General features: G+C 41.4%; 1 protein-coding gene across 1 annotated transcript in view; it reads right to left on the bottom strand.

Annotated features, from left to right (window-relative positions):
* The window catches only part of LAMA1 (laminin, alpha 1), a 137,846-nt gene extending 119,233 nt beyond the window's left edge, over positions 1-18,613 (bottom strand). Inside the window, exon 1 of the mRNA XM_012725774.1 lies at positions 18,544-18,613. Within this exon, the coding sequence (XP_012581228.1) occupies positions 18,544-18,613 (70 nt within the window). The remainder of the gene's footprint in view (positions 1-18,543) is intronic.
* Positions 18,614-19,948: the final 1,335 nt, after the last annotated feature.

Genomic DNA, 19,948 nt, shown 5'->3' with positions numbered 1-19,948 from the left:
CCAATCAATACTCAAAATTAATATGATATTCTGAAAAGAAATTGATTTGCTACTTTTAGTTAAATAATCTGGGGCATTTTTTTCAGATCATTTATCCCCACAATGAAATAAAAACTATGAATATTTTACATATTTGAAACTCAAGTAGCTTTTGCAACTTTCTTAAAGTGGATTCAGGAAATTGTATTTTGGGGGAAATTATCAAAGTTGTTTATTTAATAAATGCTACACATTCCATTTAATTTTAGAGAAATTCACAACATCATTGTTGGGAATTTGTGATTTTTTTTTAAACATTCAAATCCATTTTGTTCTTCATTTGCCAAATCTCACTTTCCTAATCTCACCCATCTACACAACTAAATGACTAAAAATGTAATAGAGGCAGAAGAATCAGGAATAAAATTCCCTGGTTCCCACCACCCAAATGGTAGCAATGGTGGCACATATGAACACAAAATGACACTTCTAACAACTATAATTGGCTTCCTCAGTGCAAAATCTTGATAGTTTTTAATACTGTTCATGATAAAATCAAGATATCCCAATAATATACTATTCCAGATGAATAATATTAAGATAGTCTAATGAAACTAATTTTAGGCAGCTATATGGATTTATATTAAGTAATATATCTATATCCATCAGAAAAAGTGGGTGAGAATGCCCTACCAGGGCCAGACGCTTATCAGACGAGCAATACTGCCTGCGCAAGCAGATTTTAGTTGGGATTGCTGGACACTGAGGACTACCTGGGGCAGTACAGCTGGCCACTTGTGGTTTTAAAGACATCTTCCTTTTTCCCAATCACCCATTTGTAAATAAAGCCTGTTTTGATTACACCTTGAGTCTGAGCCATGTAGTGCAGCATGTCCATCTCTCTCAAATTCTATTTCATAATCACAATACTTTAAGGGGGAACACTAATTTAATAGCTGAAGAAATAATGTTCTGAAAGGTGGAAGTACGCAAAGACACATAGCTTATGGTGGAACCAGGAGATCTCCATTTAGGCTGCTGGTTCTGTATACTTGCCAGTCATCTGGGAGGAAGAGGAATTTCTTCACCTGTGTGCTCATTTGGGCTTTCCTGGACATCCACATGTGTCAGATGTCCACTTAGAGCAAGTAGAACTTGGCTCTACACTGAAAGAACTCACAGGTGAATGGAGTTATTTTCACTTTTGAAGAAGGTAAGTGTGAGAAGAACCATTATGGGGTAGGAATGATGTCAACAAATGAATGATCTTTGTAGAAATAAGGGCAATGATGGGCTTGTTGATTTCAAGTTGGACAAAACAACATTGTCTTTGCCTGGGGTCCAGGAAAGATCTGAACTCAGTTTGAAGGAAGAGTGGGGCATGCATCTGAACAGTGCAAAGAGGAAGGACATTAAAATTGAGTTAGAGGGCAACCAGAGGTTCTAGCACAAGACTTTAAAGCAGTTCTTCCTATCCTTTTTACTCCTTTTCCTTGAATTGTTCTTTCTGGTCTTGCCTTCAAAACACTGGGTGCTCATAAATTCCTGTAAGTTAAGCACACATTTGTAAACATCATCTATTCTTGTCCTGTAGGTTGACAAGGAAAGACATCTTGATGACTGCATTCCTTCAAAAATGAGAAAGATCTAGTATTACATTTTTTGGTTACTCTGTAATCTATTTTTTATGCATGAGAAACAAGCACAACATAGGTCTAGGAGTCTGGCCAAAGGAGTCCATAGGTATCACAAATATCAAGAACCTTGGTAGGGAATGTGATTCTCCTAAAGAGTTGTGAGTCAAAAGCTAAAGGTAGAGGTGACTGTGTTAGACAACTTCCCCTACTCCTCTTCCAGAAGCCTCCTTCACCCTGGACAAAGGCCCCCAGGACAGCCCGATCTTTGTCTCCAAGTGGATTGTGAAGGTGAGTGAAAGGGGCTCAGGACAAACCAAGAGTCGTTCCTGGTTCCGGTGAAGGCCGAGGTGAATTGACCAGTGGGTATGGAACCCAGGCTACCTCTCAGTCAGGAACACAAAGTACAGAATGAGTCCTTACTGCCACCTGCTTGCCTGGGTCAGAAAACAACCCAGGCAAGGAAACTATTGAAAACTCTCATGTGATCTTGAACTTCACCATCCAGGTATAATATCACCTTCAAAATGTAAATTATTGTTCGATTTCTTATAAATGGCATTCCACATATTTTCAAGGGCAAGTTCTCCGTGAATGTGGAGGACCATGGATGTATGTGAAAGAATATTGGGAGATGTATACCGAAGCTACTTAACAGTGGTGCCGCTTATCCCCTAAAACAATTTCAGGAGGTTATATACAAGCTATAGTCATCATAACCCAAACATTTTCCAGAAAGCAATACAAATTGACCTCTGTAATATCAAGTAGATTTGTTTGAAAATTAAACATGAATGAAACTTTTCTGACTTTTACTTCTGATTGATCCACCACTGAAAAATGTCTTCTTGGAATAAAAGTTTCCTTATTCTTCCACTTCTTTCCCATGAGAAACTGGACACTTTGTGGAGCACACCATTCAAAGAAATTCTATTTCAAGTTGCTTGCTATAAATTGAAAATCATTGTAATGATACTAAATGACTTGTGTAGTATATCAAATGCCATTGTTCCTATTATTGTTAGATAGTAAAACTTCAAAGTGAATGCTTAAACATATGAAAGTCTTGCTTAGTCTAACACTTGGGGAAGTTTTCTTTGTTTTGTTTTGTTTTTGTTTTTATGGAGGTCCCTGTAGACCTAGAACTCTTTCAGCCCAGAGGGAAGCACTAAGTAGAGAAAGGGCCCCTTTCACCACTCACCCTCCCCCACTCCCCACTAAAGCAAATACTTGATTTTTGGACTAAACCAATTTAATCATTGACGGCTGTTAGTAAAAGAAATTCCTTAAGATATTCAGGAGATTCCAAGGCCCTTTCCAGAATTTAAAAAAAAAAAAAAAAAAAGCAGGGTGTTGAGGGAAAGGGAGAGGGAAGCAGAAAAGGGGGAAGAGAGAGAGAGAGAAACGATAAAGAAGGGGAAGAAAAGTCAGATTCGCAGGAGTTTGGCATGTAATACAATTGACATTATTTTTTTCTCACGTGGGAAGATGAAAAGCCAGAAAAGCCAGAGGGGGTGGAGAATAGGCTTTAGCAGGGTTTTTAGAGTTCTATTTCCATAGCAATGGGCTCAAGGTGTCCTTGACAAAGACGTTCTCACTGTAAGATAAATAAGCAAAAACAATATGAACAAGCTAGACACAGATATTGTTTGTAAAAAATAGAGCCTTATCAGTATCTGCCTATTCCTCCCACAAAGGTTTGCTCAATTATATTCCAAGACACTACAGTGTTTGATTCAGCTGCAGAGAAAAAAAAAAAAAGAAAGAAAACATAATTCATCTAGCCTGAGGTATTTTTCTCTTTTGTTACCACAAAATTTAAATTGTTACAGGACAACAATGTAAATATTCCACCTGATGCAAATCATAATTGCACAGAGGCAAAGCACTACCGCACCTCAACATACATTCATTTTTAAATTTCGTATCATTCCCACTGTTACGGAAAATCACAACCCTTCGTCCCTTCTTCCAGGTCCTTACAGGAAAAAGCTGAAAGAAATGTCAAAAAGTAAGTGAATATTGATAGTGGTGAATATCGGTAGTCCTGATGCATTCAAATGTACTTATATTTCTTATAAACTTACTATGTTTACAATGGTTGCATCATTTACTTAAAACACCTAAAGACAAGTCAACATTTTCTAACCAGTGAAACAGTCCCCCACATAATTAACTTTTTTTTTTTTTAAGATGTATGTAACTTATGTATGCCGAACTGGTGTACAGGCCAGAGATGCAGGGTCCTTGAAAAGATTCAGCAGAGACAGAGTGGTGAGCCGAACAGGCAGATCAACAACGCAGTATACTGCTGAGGGGAGCAGCCAGACAGACAGAAGTCTGCTGCGCCATGTGGGTCAGTTCCCCCGCCAGGGATTGATTTGACTTCCTTACACTTTAAAATTCTGGTATCCTATGTAGGCCTGTGTCCAGGGCTTCTTCATGGGCATGTAATTCTGTAGTTACTACTGTTTCAATGTTGTGCTGAAACACTTGAAATTTTTTTATAATTTCAAACTTTCATAATGTGTACCAACTCTTCAAATTGTCTTCACACATTTTCTTACAAATCCAGATGTGCCAGAGGTGGACACAACTAGTGTCCATGTACCTCTGATGAACTCTTTTGGCACACAAGCAATATGCATTGGCGTCTATGAATATTGGGGGTAGTACACCCCAAATATGGCTAGACCCCTGGATTACACAACTCCTTTTGTTCCACTATGTATCTAGAGGGACATCTATGAACAAAGAAGTCTTTGAGATTATCTTTCACCTTAGAGACCAACAGTAGACAAATGTACAATGAGAGTAAACACTCCAATCAGCAGTACACAGAGTAAAATGACCTTGGGGGTGATAACACTGCATTTTCTCAGATCTAATACCTCTGTTTTCTTTCCAGAAATCTGGCTGGCTCTTTATATAGATATGTACATTGAATATAATTATTTTTCTGTTTTTCATAAACTTAACCCCACCTAACCTCATATACCATTCATTTGTAGGTTACTTAACACTGTAATGATTTTTATCAAAAATAACCTTCCTCTGTGTTCTTAAACTCAATCTTCTTTGAGTATTTTGGTCTCCATCATAGTGGAGATGCCTAGTTTTCCCTTCTGTCACAGCAACAACAAAGTATCTGCTCGTTATTCCACAGGTCAATATGTAGGCTTATCTCTGGAATACTTAAGATGCCACATTCTCCACACTTTTCATGGGGAAAATGAGGGGCAAACTTTTCCCAAAATGCTATCTCTAAAAACAAGAGAAGTAACCTGAAGTATAATGTATCATGGACAAACACACATTTTCTAGCCCAACTACTCAACACTTCTAGGTTCAATATTTTGTTAAAGATTTATTTGTTTATGCATACAGAACTGAGGTACAGGCTACAGGTGCAGGGGGGTGACAGGCTTCACCAGAGACAGAGTGGGGAGCAGGACAAGCAGATCAACGAAGACTGCTGAGGGGAACAGTGGGCAAGACAGGAGAGGTCTGCTGCACCATGAGGATCACCTCCAGGGCCTAGGATCAAACTCACACTGAAAAGGCTGCAGCCAGCTTGCAATGCTGCATCCTAACCCATTGCACCACCAGGGAGGGCCCTCCTGGTTCAATATTATTGGAGTAATTTAGATAGTGACATAAAAAAGCATCACACTTGTGGGAAGTGAATGCAACGGGTTGTGGAATTAGCTGAATCTTAGCAGCTGTCAAAATAAAATCTGCATAAATTTAATAAGAATAACACAAGACCTCATACATTTTCTTGCAAATCCAGATGAAGCACAGAACAGTCTTGGCAAAGACTGTTGGAAGCAATGTTACAGTTCCTTGCAGGTGTTGCAGGCAGTATACCCAATATGATGGTGCTACAAAGGAAGTTAACATGAGGTGCATACTATTAAATAGAGTAAGACACCCTTCAGCATCCACAAATTTGATAACTATGACTTAACTCTGCAAAGATATTTAAATGCCATTCTGTATTCAACTGGACAAAAAGAGCTCAGGAAGAGAACTGTGCTGTTTATCTTTCGTATAACAGTCACCTGAAGAGCAAGCTAAAAATGATTCTTCTCATGAGATGGTTCTTGGCTAAGCATCATCCAGGGCTGCTCTTTGAATTCAAGATATCACTAATCTGTAGGTTTTTCCAGCTCCAGGACCCTGGGGTGGCCAACTCACCTCAGCCTAGGCACAACCACCATCACTTCCTCCAGCAGTTATCCATTGTTATTTAACTTCTCCCAGTCCTGCAACCAAGTCTTAGAAATCTTTGGCAACTATTTTTAGAAGGAAGAAATTGCTCATTATAAGAGGAAAGTCCAAGGTATCCAAAATGAAAGACCAACATATAAACCAGTTAACTGTGCATCAAAGGAGCAAATCTACAAAAGCAGAAAGCAGAAGGGCTCAGAGCTGCACTGGTGGTGGTGGTTGGGGGGGGGGGGTGAGGAGAGGGAGGAGTCTCAGCCCTGTTCTACTAGGAAGATACTCACTGGCCTATAACATCATGTAATATATACCCTATAACCATGGGAAATGATGTTGTTGAGGTGAAATGCTTACATTCGAATTTTAAAACTTTGAAAGAAGGGAATTCCACAGCACTATCTGCTTCCTGATAAAGGCCCCTTCCCCCCGCCCTCCCCCCCCCACACACACTTGGTTAAACTCCAGTCCTGCTGGGTGCAGTTACTCTGACCAGGTGTCTATTCTCAAGGTCTTCAGGAGAACTCTTCAGAAGGTGGAAGAAGTGGGTTACAGAGCACTGGGCTGCTTTTAGCACCTTGCCTCGGAGCTTTCATGAGAGGGTCATGTTCAGTCACATGAGAGTTCTCAAGAAAGCCTCTAAAGGCAAAAACTGAGCCACACACACAGTATAGGGTTGTCTTTTTTTCTAGAGAAGAAACATTTTAAGAGGGATGGGGAAGGTCAAGGTGACCCAGTGGCTCACCACAACATGCACCTGAGGACCTCTCTTTCTCTCTTTTTTACTTTCACTATCTGTCTTATTTGTAACATTTTTGTAAGTTATTCCTTATATTTGTGTAATAATAACACAGGCAGGGGAAATTTACTTCATTTGCACAAGTTAGTAATGACCACATTAATAATCACTCTCAAATAAACCACATCTATGTTTATCCTCATTAACACATTTTCTTTTAGAACAAATGGGTAAAAACCAAATGGCCCATCTAATTACACACTCCATTACAATTCACACGATGCTTTCCAATTCTGAGCAAACTGCAAATCTTTAACCCAGATGCTGTGAACAGTGAGTTTTTGCAGTTTCGGTTCTCAGGTGCTCTCTCCATATTCACCCCTAGCCAACCCTACCCCTTCACCTTAACACCTCAGCACAGACCTCTCTCTTCTGAGCCTTTGGCTGTCACCCAGTAGGAGCTGGCTACTGAGGAACCTAATTTGTTGAGAAGGGAACATCAACCCTTCACCTTCTGGAATTAGCTCCCCAACTGCAGAAGTAGCACTTTCTTGAGTGTGGCATTTGTTTCCCCCTGGGGATGCTTCCACAGAGTTCTTCACTTTCAAGTGCTGACAATTACTCAGGCTGAGGATGTAAACTGAGGCCCAACATCTATTTAAGTGGTGACAGTACAATCTCTGAAATTTGCAATAAGACTCTTCAGTATAAAAGCTGAGATAGAGTCCGTGAGATAGAGTGTGTGTGAGTGCGCATGTGACTTAAGTCAAACTACCTCTATGCAGCTGGTATAAAAATCAATAATGCACTTTCTGGGGGAGGCAGCTGATTCTCTAATCAGGAAAGATGTCTATGTGCCAGTGGCACCCCCCCCATCATGTCCTGTGACCTGTCTCCATCAACACCAGCATTTTGCTAATTAGCAAGGATGATATCAGAAATAAGTTACTAGTAAAATTAATGGATTGTGAACAGCATATGACTAATATAAATGGGTTCCCATTAGACGTATTTGTGTCAGTTAAGAAGTGGATATGAATTAAAGCATTTTAGAGGAACTTCTGATTATGGAAGAGTAAAGAAGTTGACTAATCTTCCCCTGAAAAAAATAAAATTGCATATGCATAACTGGACAACATTTCAACAAAACAATAATCTTGGGACTCTGAAAACCACCCAATGGCCAACAAAAAATGGGGACACTTGCCATCATGGAAAACTATAGGGCTTCAGGGAACCCCAGTGGAAGGCAGTTGTTTGCAGCCTGGGCTTGCTCCCACCCCTCCCCAGAGAATGGTGGATGAGCAGCTCAGGGTGAGGGAGCCTTGGAGACTGGAAGGCCCATTTGATTGAAGCAGAGAGTAGAAACACAGGCCCTTCAAGTTGTTGTGAAAATACTGAACTCAGGAGAAAACAAATGTGGGTAGCTAGGCTGGCCTGAGGTTTCCATTCCATCAGGTCAAGCTATAGACAGCTGGATCTATCAAATACTTGCCAGGAAGATTCTAGAAACAAAAGTGCAGTTTTATTGGAAAAAAATAACATAATTAACAAACACCTTAACAACAACAAAAAAACCCCCTGATAACCAATATGCTGAAAGCTAAAAGACACTTTTAAGATGTGTAAATGAATGAAGAGATGTTTCTTAGCCATAGATAGGAAGATGCAATATTGTTGAAGAGCAATTCATTCCAAATGGATTTCTAAATTTGGCCAAATCCCTATTGAAATCCAGTCGGCGTTTATCAGAAATTCACAAACTAATACTATTAAATTGCAAAGAACCTAGATCAATTTAAGCAGCCTCAAAAAAGTTAATGAAGTTGGATGGCTTACACCATTTCAAAACTTTTTTTAAAGATTTATTTATTTATACACACAGAACTGGGGTACAGGCCAGATGTGCAGGGGTGTTTAGAGGATTCACCACAGACAGTGGGGAGCAGAACAGGTAGATTGACAAAGTACACTGCTGAGGGGAGCAGTGGGCAAGGCAGAGACAGGATAGTTCTGCTGGGCCATGTGGGTCACCTCCCTACCTAGGGATCGAACTCATGCAGAAGTGGCTGTGGCCAGCTTCATGGTGCTGTGCTTTACCCTGTTGCTCCACCAGGGAGGGCCCTGTCTTGGAAATTTTCTATACCAGCTCATAGTTATGATGGTCAACACTCTACACTTACTGAAAAATCACTGACTTGTATACTTGTGATACAAATGTATGGTGTGTTAATATATATCAATAAAACTATTAAGGCACAATAGATATTCTCATCCTTGTATGTGAACTATAACCTACATTCCAAGTTTCTTGGGGCCACCTGACCCTTAAAATACTTACAGGTAGGTGCTTAAGAAGACTGTTGTTTGCCTAATGTTGATTTTGGAATTATTATAATATTGAATTTGAAATTGTATCATTTATAGAAAACTGTCCTTTTCTCAAATTTTCAAGGAATGTTTTTACCAACTGAGGGAGGCCCATCTTATTTTCGTCGATTATAATAATTAAAAGTAAACCAACAAAGTTAGAAACCATTACAGACACAGGAAATTTTATGCTCATATTTCTACAGAGAATAGACCATTCTTTCATTCAGTAATAAGTGATTTTTATCAGACAAAAATCCATCTGTGAAATAAATTCTGTATGCCTTTGTTCTGTTCCTGAGAAGAGTAAGCCAGTGTAACCCAGAATGCCCGGAGCAGAACAGCTGTTCCCCCACCTAAACAAAGTACTTCAGCGGCTGGCAGGTAGAGTTCCTTTTAAACAAACTCTACTTTATATGAAACGGTAACTACAAGAACTTGTGCACAAATGCCAACAATCTGAAGTCATACACAATAGAGTACTCTGAAGTCACATTTTTAAAAAGAAAAACCCCATGCAGTAGAAATATAGGGGGCTCACCAGAATTCTCTGTTTGGGGTGATATTTTTATGGCAAGAATTGGTGCTATATTGGTAATCAAAGCATTCAGAAAAAAATCTTCCCAAATCTGAACTGATGAATATATTTAGTAGCATCTTTCATCAATGTTCATGTTAACTTGATTACAAGTACTTTGGGGTACATGCTGGGGCAACATGTTAACTTGATTACATTTACGTGCAAGGACTATTCATCACTGTGTGTGGAACATTCTAGAAACACAACAAATACTTGTTGAATATGTGGGTTAATGATTTGCTGATTGGAGATGCCTAAAAGTCAATGGCTCCAAATCCAGAAATAAGATTTTGTTAAATATTATCTAAATTGTATGCCTGTTAGTAGTTACCACCACTAAATATTATTTAAATTATAATGACTGAATTATTCAATTATTATAGTTATATAAAAGTAATCTAGTTCCTCCTAGTTATCAGATTCAGTGTCTCTTCTCTCCATATATTCGGATACCACTTGTGAGCATAGAGAGTATATGGGCCTCTTATATCTCTTGTGCCTGCTCTGGGACATCCTTGATCACATATTCTGACCAGAATGTGTACTAAGGCCTTTGCCCTAGTTTACAATAAAAGCTGAAAACCTGATTCCAAAATTTTTCTCCATCATTTTCCTGAGTTTGGTTTTCTATGTTCTTCTTTGTTTCCTGCTGAATCCAGTCTGATGACTTGCTAAGGCCTCCCAGCCTCCTTAAACTGGCACTCTGTCTTTTTGCGGCCCTGCGATTGTTCATCAGTGAGGCCCTTAGTCCCAACTGTCTCTCTTTCTGGGTTTGAATCTTGCCCACTGGGTTCTCCTCTAGTCCCTATTACTTGTCCATGTTGGGTCATTCATTCATTCATTCAACTAATAATGATGAATTAACTCTACATGTCAGACACTGAACTAGGAATAAGAACAAAAATCTCTTGCCTAAAGGAGACTGGGAAGTTAACAAATAGCTACAAAATGAGGTACTGGCCAGATGTGTAGGCAAATAGCTATGGCAACAAGCAGGAAGAAATCAGTGGTAGATGGGAAGAAGAAGATGGGGAAATAAAGTGCTTTCCAGGAATATACAGTGACTTTGTGCCTTACAGGCACAAGCCCCAGATCACACTCTGAGAACCACAGATATTTCAGAACAGAAATAAAGTTAGTAAAGGGAAAAGCAGCAGATTCTAAGCAAGGTCAGATCACAAGGGTCTTATTAGTTCTGCTCAGAGGGAGAAGCCAGCAGAGCAAGTCAACAGGGAAGGAGTGACATGATCAACCACATGGTCCATTAACCCAAGGCAGAGTCAGATGCCTACTGGAGCTGCTGGAGTCCTAGGAAACGTCTGATCGCCACGTTAGACTTTATTCCAGCCCTTGCTGTTGGGCTGCCCCTTCAGCAGAACTTGTCCCATTGCAGCAGAGGACTCAGAGTCGGATCCTGGCTCTGTGGGCCTGGAGCTAATGAGGACAGTACTTGTCCATGCACCTTTAACTGGGTGCACAAGTCGGCAGAGGTGCTGTGTGCCTGTGTGGCATGTTTGTGTGCTCTGAGGTGTGTCTGGAAGTACATGTGGTGTGTTTATCTTGTGTGTGGCAAGGGTTGGGGGTATAGTGTGTGGTGTGTGTGTGGGTGGAGTGTGAGGTTTGTTTGTGTGGTGTGAGTTGTTTATATGTTGTATTGTGGTACATACTGTATATGTTGGTGTGGTGTATGCTTATGTGGTATGTATTTGCTATGTGGGTACGGGGGGGTGTAAAGGGGACATTGGGATTGTTGAAGGGAGAATGGCTTTTATTCTGTTGGGTAGAAAGGAAATAATAAGCTCAGAAGTGAATAAAAACCTGAAGGACTCTAGGAAAGCAAATGCACATAGACATCAGTTAAGGACAAGATTGGAGAAGAAGAGGAGCTGTTGGTGCGTAGGGATAGACAGAGGCTATGAAGTCACCAGGCGTGAAATGGTACAGACTGGATCAGGAGAGAAGGAGATGGCCTAGATCAGTCCAGAGAAAAAGTATCTGTACTTGTCTGCTCAGGGGCTGAGAAAGGAGGCAGGTGGCATCCAAGCCTGCAAGTGGAACAGGCTTAATGTATTTTGATGGATTAATTAAATTATTTAAGAATAGTTCAATCAACCACCTAGATCTACAGGGCCAAACCTTATCCCCAAAACAGAAGCAGCTCTAAATGTCGTATTTGATCAAAATAATTTTAAAAGGAAAAGTCATCCTAAGTCACCAAGTCAGCAAGGTAAGACACAAACCATGCTCATTTAAACAGGAGCACAACAATGAACAAATATCAACTGGCCACTACAGTGACAATAGCTGGTGAGAGTCCACTAGATGAAAAGGAGGACTGACTTCCTCTGAGTGACTCAGTAGGTGCTGGCCTGTCCCATCTCTGATGTGTGTCAGGGAACAGTCAGAATAGCATGACATAGACACTAAGTGAATAAGGAGGGTAGGCTGGGGTTTGAGTGGCATCTGTATGTACAAAGCACTGGACTGTGCCTGTGGCAGGGATGATGGGGTCATTGCCTCAAAGTGCACTCCATGGACAAGTAAGGGCTTAAAACCAGGGAGCATTCAGTATCTCTCTGCCATGCCTGTGTGGCTGTGAAATTGCATTCATTGGCACAGCAAAGTTTATTTGTTAACTTAATGGCTCTCAATCTAACTGCACAGTGGAATAATTTGGGGGAACATTTTTAAACTGCAAATGACTAGGGACCACCCCACACACATAAATTATAATTTCTGGGGCTAGAACCTTGTATGCACTATTAAATCTAAAGCAGTCTGGAGAGAGAAGTGCTGAATTAACTGTAGCTGTTCTACTAGAGCACAGAAAAGAGTCAGCCAGGCCAGTGAGCTCTGAGTTCCCCATGCAAGAAGAAAGCTTAAGGAAGCAGTCTGCAGCCAACAGGGATATCTGGTGCACATGATCTTATACTTGAGCTAATGCTGAGGGCCTCTCCTGCCCCCTTTTTCTCTTCTTCCCCATGTCATGGTCTAGTGCTATTGGTGAGAATTTATGTGATTATAAACAAGCAAAATATAGTTAATAACTTCCACCATGGTAACTGTAATCTTCCAATTTCTTCATCATTGACTATTATTTCTAATGGAGAGCACTATTTTCAATATGCCCTTTTCTGTTCCTGGATTTCTTCAAAAAGCAATGTAAGAATGTCAAGAAGTGTGCTCGAGTCGTAACAAGGAAGGCAGCTGAGAATGGGGCTCTCAGAACACACCATCCTGTGTACATCTCTGACTCTCTGGGGTTACAATATAATATGTTCAGTGTATCAGTGGATGAATAAACACACACACACACACACACAAAAGGGAAAAACTGAATTGTTGAATTTCCTGTCCCAAGGAGGTATTTAAATTGCCAACTCCTTCAAAGGAAAGGTAGCGGGGGAGCAGTTCTTCCCAGGATATTTCACAAGTTAGTGATTATCTCAAACTCAACACAACCCAAACTTCAGAAACGAACAAAAGTATGCTGATGAATCCAGGGGTGTACAGAATTGGTAAAACTAGATTTTGTACAAAGACAGTAAAGTCAGAATTCAAGAACGGAGAACAAAGGGGTTGCATCAATAAATATCTGGAATTTTAAGGGCTGAAGAAAGAATGCTGGCCTACCACAGAAGACAGCAACAGTGACTGGCAGTTTGCCAAGTTGCAGAGATAGTTCTGGAAACACCTATTTAAACTAGAAACTCAAAAGGATCTACTTGAAGACACCCATTCTAGATCATACCTGGGTGATGTCTAGGCTAGGGGTCCCATGGCCACAGGGGAGTCAGCATTCAGTGTCGGGTATAACAATTCAGGGGTTAGGTCAGGCTTTATGGCTGCTTAGACAACTCTGAGGCCTCAGGAGGGCGGGTGGACCTTACTATTCTCCCACCATCACTGGCTCAAGTCTTAATTAGAACCTGTGCCCTCAAGTTATCTATGTGTTAAAAGAAATGCCAGGAGCTTTTCTTTTAGCTTTTTGAAAAGAAAAGGCCCCTTCTTTTTGATCTTGACTGATGGCATTCTATGCCAACCATCCAAAAGAGAACCAGATCGCAAATCTAGCTGTATGGAACACCAATGCATCATGACATACAATGTAAGTACAGAAATGGGACTGATGATAAAGGACATAGTAACAGGCGAAGGTGATAGGCTTCAGGTTGTTCCTGGGTGGTGAGCAGGCTTCAGATTGGTCTGGGATGCAGTTCAGATGGTGGTGTAATGAGAGCACAACCATTAAGCTGAAAGTCAGTGCAGCACTTACAGTTTGAGAAGCTAAATACAAGATAAAATGGTGGATTTGGCTGGTTACTTTGGGATTTGGAAGGAATACAGAATAGGGATTTGGAAGGAATACAGAATAGTGGTTGGAACTGGGACCCCATAAGAAAGAGGGGCTCATGATGAAGGCAGTGCTTTTGCAGCACTAGATGGTGGCAGAGGACAAAGGGAGCTGGCATCACAGACTTATTCAAAGTAGTTGGTTATAGTGATATAGATATAGCTAGTGATTATTTGTTACCCTAATAGGATTAGGGAAAGAAAAACAAAGACATAAGCAATCAGAGACTTTTATGAAGAAGAAATAACTCAGAGGAACTATTTGAGGATGAGTATACCAAAAAAAGAAAGAAAAAGAAATGATGAAACCAAGGTAAGCGAAAGTATGCCACAAATTGGGGAAACGGAGGAGGCGACTGGAGCAGGACAGAATTCCTGGGGTTGGGCCTGACAAGATAATCACCTTTTCTGAATAAAAATCTGTCATCATGAAAGGTTGGGAGACATTTAAATAAATAGTGTACAATAATCAGTATTGTGGCATGAGGTTTTTTCCTTTCCAATGTGTTGGGTTTTTTTTAACTGAAAATGATCTACTGAAAGCATCTTTATTGTTGAAGAGAATTTCATGAGGTTCTGGCAGGAAATTATAGAGGAATGGGACAAAATGCTGCAAATACTTTAGGGGGTGGGAAAAGATGGCACTCTTCATAAATACCCATTGATCTAAATTTGACATTCCCACCAGCAATACAGGAGGTTTTCTGGCTAAAGAATTTAAGTCACACTGCCTGCTGGGCCAAGAGATCAAACTTCAAAGATAACTTCAGGAATGAAGCGATCCAAACTTCAAATGGTCAATTCAAAAGGAAAACAATTGGACAGAATACTGAAATCACAATCTTATGTATTTCCACCCCACTGTTTCTGGATTAACACTGAGAGATAAATGCTTACCTAGCAAGAATGTTATCCACCAGGCTGATTTGGAATCCTGCAGCCTCCATTGTCAACCCCCTCCCTCAAGCAAGGTACAGATTCACTGGGAAGTTACTTACCCAAAGAAAGCTCCCTGATTTGGCCTTGAGAAAACAAAGACTCAAGAAGGAAGATTCTGTGCTAGGAAATGGTTACTGGGACACTGACTGTCACCCTCAGGAGAAAGGATATGAAAATACAATGAACCCAGCAAGACTCGGCATTTTATGCTGAAATAGCTCTCTGGCAAGCATGTTCCAACAGACCCCAAGTTCATGACCTTAACTAAATTACCTCTATAAAGGATTTTTTTTTCCTCATTAATTTCAAAATGCACTTATTTACTCAGCTGTCCATAAATACACTTTATTTAGCATTTAGAAGTAAAACAAGTAAAAAATTTACTTGGAAATTAGTAAGTAAGATATGTACGTTTTTTTTCTTCAGAGAAGAGTTTATCTTATTTATGCAAACATGTCTGAGGAATAACTAAATAACACTTCAATTAATGTCTAAGATCAAGAGTTCTCACCAGTTGTCTCTAATTAACTTTTGTATTTAAGGTGCATGTCTGTCTGGCTTTATTCATCAGGGATTTGTTGTTTTTCTTTAATTGCTTTTCTTTGTCTACATGAGTGTTTCAGTGGTAAATCATGCTTACTGGTAAAACTAATAACTCACTATCCTAAAATTCAAGTAGAATTGCTTCCAAACTTGACACTCAGCATTATCAATGTCCTAAAGTATGTTAAAATAGTTCTTCATGGCTTAAGCTTATATTACTTACTTAAAAGTAAATAATACTTTTTAAAAGAGTGCAATGTCATGACATCAATTGATGATCTAGTTCTGAAATTTCAGATCTGGGAAATGCAGTTCTAACCCATTTCAAAGAGGAATGGGAAGGTTAAAAGTTTACAAGCAGATACATCCACTAGGTAATTGATTAATTTCCCATTTAGTATGAGGAGGTTTGTATGTAGGGAGAATTCTGTTCCATGTTGTAAGCACCCAAGAAGGATCACCCTTAAGCTATCAGAGAAAAACCAGGTTTCATGAAGTAGCTTGCTTGCCAGAGTAACATCTCTGAAAGGGTATTCAGGAAAAAAAAAAAACAAAAAAAAAAAAACAACTAAATGTAGTGGTGTTTCAAAAGGTGTGTAAGTCAAATCTTATTCTTTCAGATACCCTTTGGTATCTTTTGAAATTTGTACCATATGTATGGATTACCTACTCAAAAATATTTTATAGATGCATTTGATTCATAATCATATATGCTTATAGGCCTATGTCGTAGCCTTCTCGCATTTGAATTCTTCATCATGCTAGATTAACTACAGATGTGACTTTATATGTAATGTCTGGAAAAGGGGAAGGGAGAAAAAGCACAAGCCAAAGTACAGGATATGTAGGAGGTGGCCAGTGATGATTTTATCCCATGCAACTTTGTTTCCAACTGTTAAAATCAGTATTTTTTTTATTGGCCATTACTTGGGGAATACAGCTACAGGAAAGAAAAACACATCTTTAAATCCATTCAAGCACACACACTTTGCTCTGGAATACATGAATGCTAAATTTGAGTACTATTTCATTTATGAGAGTGAAATATTTCTTTTTCTGAATCATAGACCTGCCCCCCATCCCCCACACACACCCATGCTTAGAATTATCTGATTTTACTTAGAGGGGAAAGAGATTGTTTAAAAACAGAAGATTTGATTGGTGAACCTGTGAAGCAACTACAATTCTGTGTAATTGTTAGTTATAGATTTAAAACAATATTATTTTTATAGATACAACCTCTCATTCTAAACTTAAGACTAGCTCACTTTAAACAGAATTACATTTCAGAAGAGTTTAATCATTGGGCCATACGTTGTGAAATAATCCAGAGAAGCTACAGAAATGAGCAGAACGCTTTAGATAATGATAACTTTCAAAAATATTAGCACCAGCTAGTTACCTCAACTCAGATGCAGATTAAGACTATTCCATTTTCTAATTATGACCAAGCTGTATTTTTTTTTTTTTTTGCTAATCATTCACAGTATATAACATGGGGGCACAAAATGTATACAAAATTAAAATAAAAACGCCCTCAAAAATGCTTATTAGGATGGGTAATCGCTGATGAAGTGAGGATTGGCAAATATAAAATTAGGAGAAACATTCAAAAATTCTCACTGGGGTGCTTTTCCACAGCATCTTAAAGCAGGAAAGCCCCATGCAGTCCCACTTTCCCCAAACACCATTCAGAACTGCAAACACCAAGTGTTGCACCCCAAGAGGCATGGAAAACACACAGGCTCCTAGATCTAAGACTTTCAATTTCTTAGAACAATAAAGCTGAGTCAAGCAGCTTGCTCTCCACCCTATGGGAACAGGAACTTGTTCACTTGCAGAAAACTCATAGAAATTAGTTTGGAGTGCAGAGCCTAAGCCTTGTTTTCCAAAAGCCTGGATCCTTTCTTTGAAGGATAACTATGTAAATTCCCTCCATCCCAGCCCTAGCTCTGCGGGCTGTAGACGCCCAGCTATTCAAAGATGTGTTGTCTGCTCCGGTCCATTGCTTTCATGGTGAATGCTTGAATGAATGGGACGGTCTCCTTTCCGCAAAGTTCACAATTGCGCACAATGCCCAGACACAGACTTTTTCCCACGAGGGTATTTCGCATTCCCCCCTACATACTTTTGACCTGCACTTTCCTTCAAAAATTACATGTGTACTTGCGGGAATATGTCGTGACACCCTACCCAGCGTTGTACATATAAAGATGTGTCAGTATTTCGACAAATACTGACCATTAGCCAAAAACAAGCTGGGATAGAAAGACTTAACCCTAGAGTTAGAGTGGGGAACGGGCTTGGGAAAGAAAGTTTTTCTTCCTCTTTCAGTTATTGATAGATAGAAGCTTTGCAAATTCGCCTTGGCTTTCTGTTTTTAAGCTTTGCCAAGACAGCCACTACACCCAGTATGTTAAGTCAGCCAGTATGCAAAGTCCTCATAGCCGGCTCCCTCATTTCTGAGCGACCGCTGTCTAAACTTGTGCGTGAAATGAAACAGTTTGGTTACTTCGAGACCTGCACAATGAGCTGGTTCCCTCTGACCGGACAGCTGGCCCCGAGGCACGCTTCTCATCGAGGACTCTTCCCTGCTATCCCACCGCTGCTGAGAGTAGCCCAGAGCAGCCCACCCTTTCCCGTCCGGAGATAATGTTTCCACTGGGGGACAATAAACTGACTCGAGAGAACGTCTTTTCATTCATTCCCCGCGCCCGACGCACAGCTTGGCACCCGCGCCCGCTGTTCCACCAGGCCCGCTGCAGTGTGGGGGCCGCCTCCAGGGACAGCCAGGGGACTGAAAGCCAGGGACCGCGGCTGGGTCGGTGCACCCCTTCATATTTCGGAGGCCCCACTCTAGCCACCCAGGACAAATCGTTGGAGCTGCGTCTGGGTCACTGCGTCCTGGTTCACAAAGCCAGAGAGCAGGAACTAAGAATCTGAGGAGTTTAGAGCCTTCGGCTCAAACAAGAGAGTTGAAAACGACTGGAGTCGAGTCCCAGCCCTCTCGCGAGCAGCCGGAGCAGGCGCTTTGCAGAGCCGCGGGGAGACCCACGTGTCGGATCCGCCGCCGGAGGTGAACCAAGATGCGCGCACCGACCGAAAAAGCGCCAGGGCGACCGGCTTTGTCCCAGTCACAGAAGCCGGCCAGGGGACTGGGAACCCGGGACGGAACTCACCTCGCTGCTGGCACTGCGCGGTAATCCAGAGCAGCGAGGCCAAGAGAGTGACCCCCGCGCCGCTCCGCATCTCGCTGCCGCCTCTCTGGTGGGCTCGGAAGAAAGACGCCGCCAAGCGCCGGGATCTCCGCGGAGTGCGAGTCCGAGGCTCCACAGCCCGGCACTAGCCTCCACGCTTAGGCCCCTCGGACACACCCCCGCCAACCTCCTCTGTGCCCCGCCCCTCCAAGCTACGGGAGACCCCTCCCCCAGGGACCACCCCCCCCACGCCCCCATCCTCTGCATGACCCGCCAGAACCCGCGGGGACTGCCTGCTACTCCGTCACGCTCGAGCTCTCCCCTGGTCCTGCGCTTGCGGTACCCAGAAGAACTGGGATCGGGTACCCGCAACCCATGTACCCTAACCAGGAGAAGGGGGAGGTGGGGGCCGGGCACGGATGGGGGCGGTGAAATGCTGCTACCTCCGTCTCAAATTGGAGAGGTGGGGGTACTAGAGGGCGGAGGAAGTGGGCTTGGAAGAAAAAACTCCACTGAAGTCTGCAGGGGCGGTGGATTCCAAGTATTTGCCCTGTTGACCTTTTCCGCCCCACTGCAGTTCTGCAGCCTCGACCAGGGCAGCGGGACCAAGTGCAGTGGAGAAGACCCGAGAAGGCCCACAAGGCTCCTCCCGCGCCCTGGGGCCCAGAGACTGGCTGCCAGCCTCAGACCTGTGAATGAGACCAGACTTTGCTGACCTGGGGCCCTGTCCCGCAGGGGGTGGCCTGGCAGAGAGGACAAGACTCTCAAGACAGGACCAGGGCTTAGCTGACCAGCTTCCACTCCCCTCACCATCCCAACCCCCAACTCTTGGCAGAAGATTCCATCAACATCTTTCTCAAAAATGAGTTGTAACTTGTTTCCCACGTTGTGTAAAGAAGGCAAGAAAGGTCAATTGGACTTTATTATTATTAACATACCTTTACTGCTGGGAAAAGAGGTGGGCAGAGCAATGAGGCAGAAAAGTTTAGTAGTAACAGGAGATTTCAGCTGCTTTGTTCTTATTATTTTAACCTACATCTGGTCCACGTTTAAAATGTAATTTCCTTTGATGTTTTTCTATTGAAAGTATTCCTAACATTTCACAGATCTCACTTTCTCACACTACAAATACACAAGAGAATCAAAGTCCCTATTACTCTCCTACTCATTCTCTCTCTCTTTGGCATGAAAGGGAGATAAAAATTCTAATGTTGTGAATTGGTTTGACACCTTTACCAATTCCATAAACATATATAATATATATATATACCTATATATATATATGTGTGTGTGTGTGTGTGTGTATGCATTTTTAAAGATTTATTTATTATGCATACAGAGACAGCAGGGAGCAGAACAGGCAGATCTGCGAAGTAGAGGTCTGCTG

The sequence above is a fragment of the Condylura cristata genome, unplaced genomic scaffold, assembly GCF_000260355.1.
Source record: "Condylura cristata isolate star-nosed mole 26May11 unplaced genomic scaffold, ConCri1.0 scaffold00016, whole genome shotgun sequence".
Classification (NCBI taxonomy): Eukaryota; Metazoa; Chordata; class Mammalia; order Eulipotyphla; family Talpidae; genus Condylura; species Condylura cristata.
This window is presented reverse-complemented; position numbering and strand designations above follow the sequence as displayed.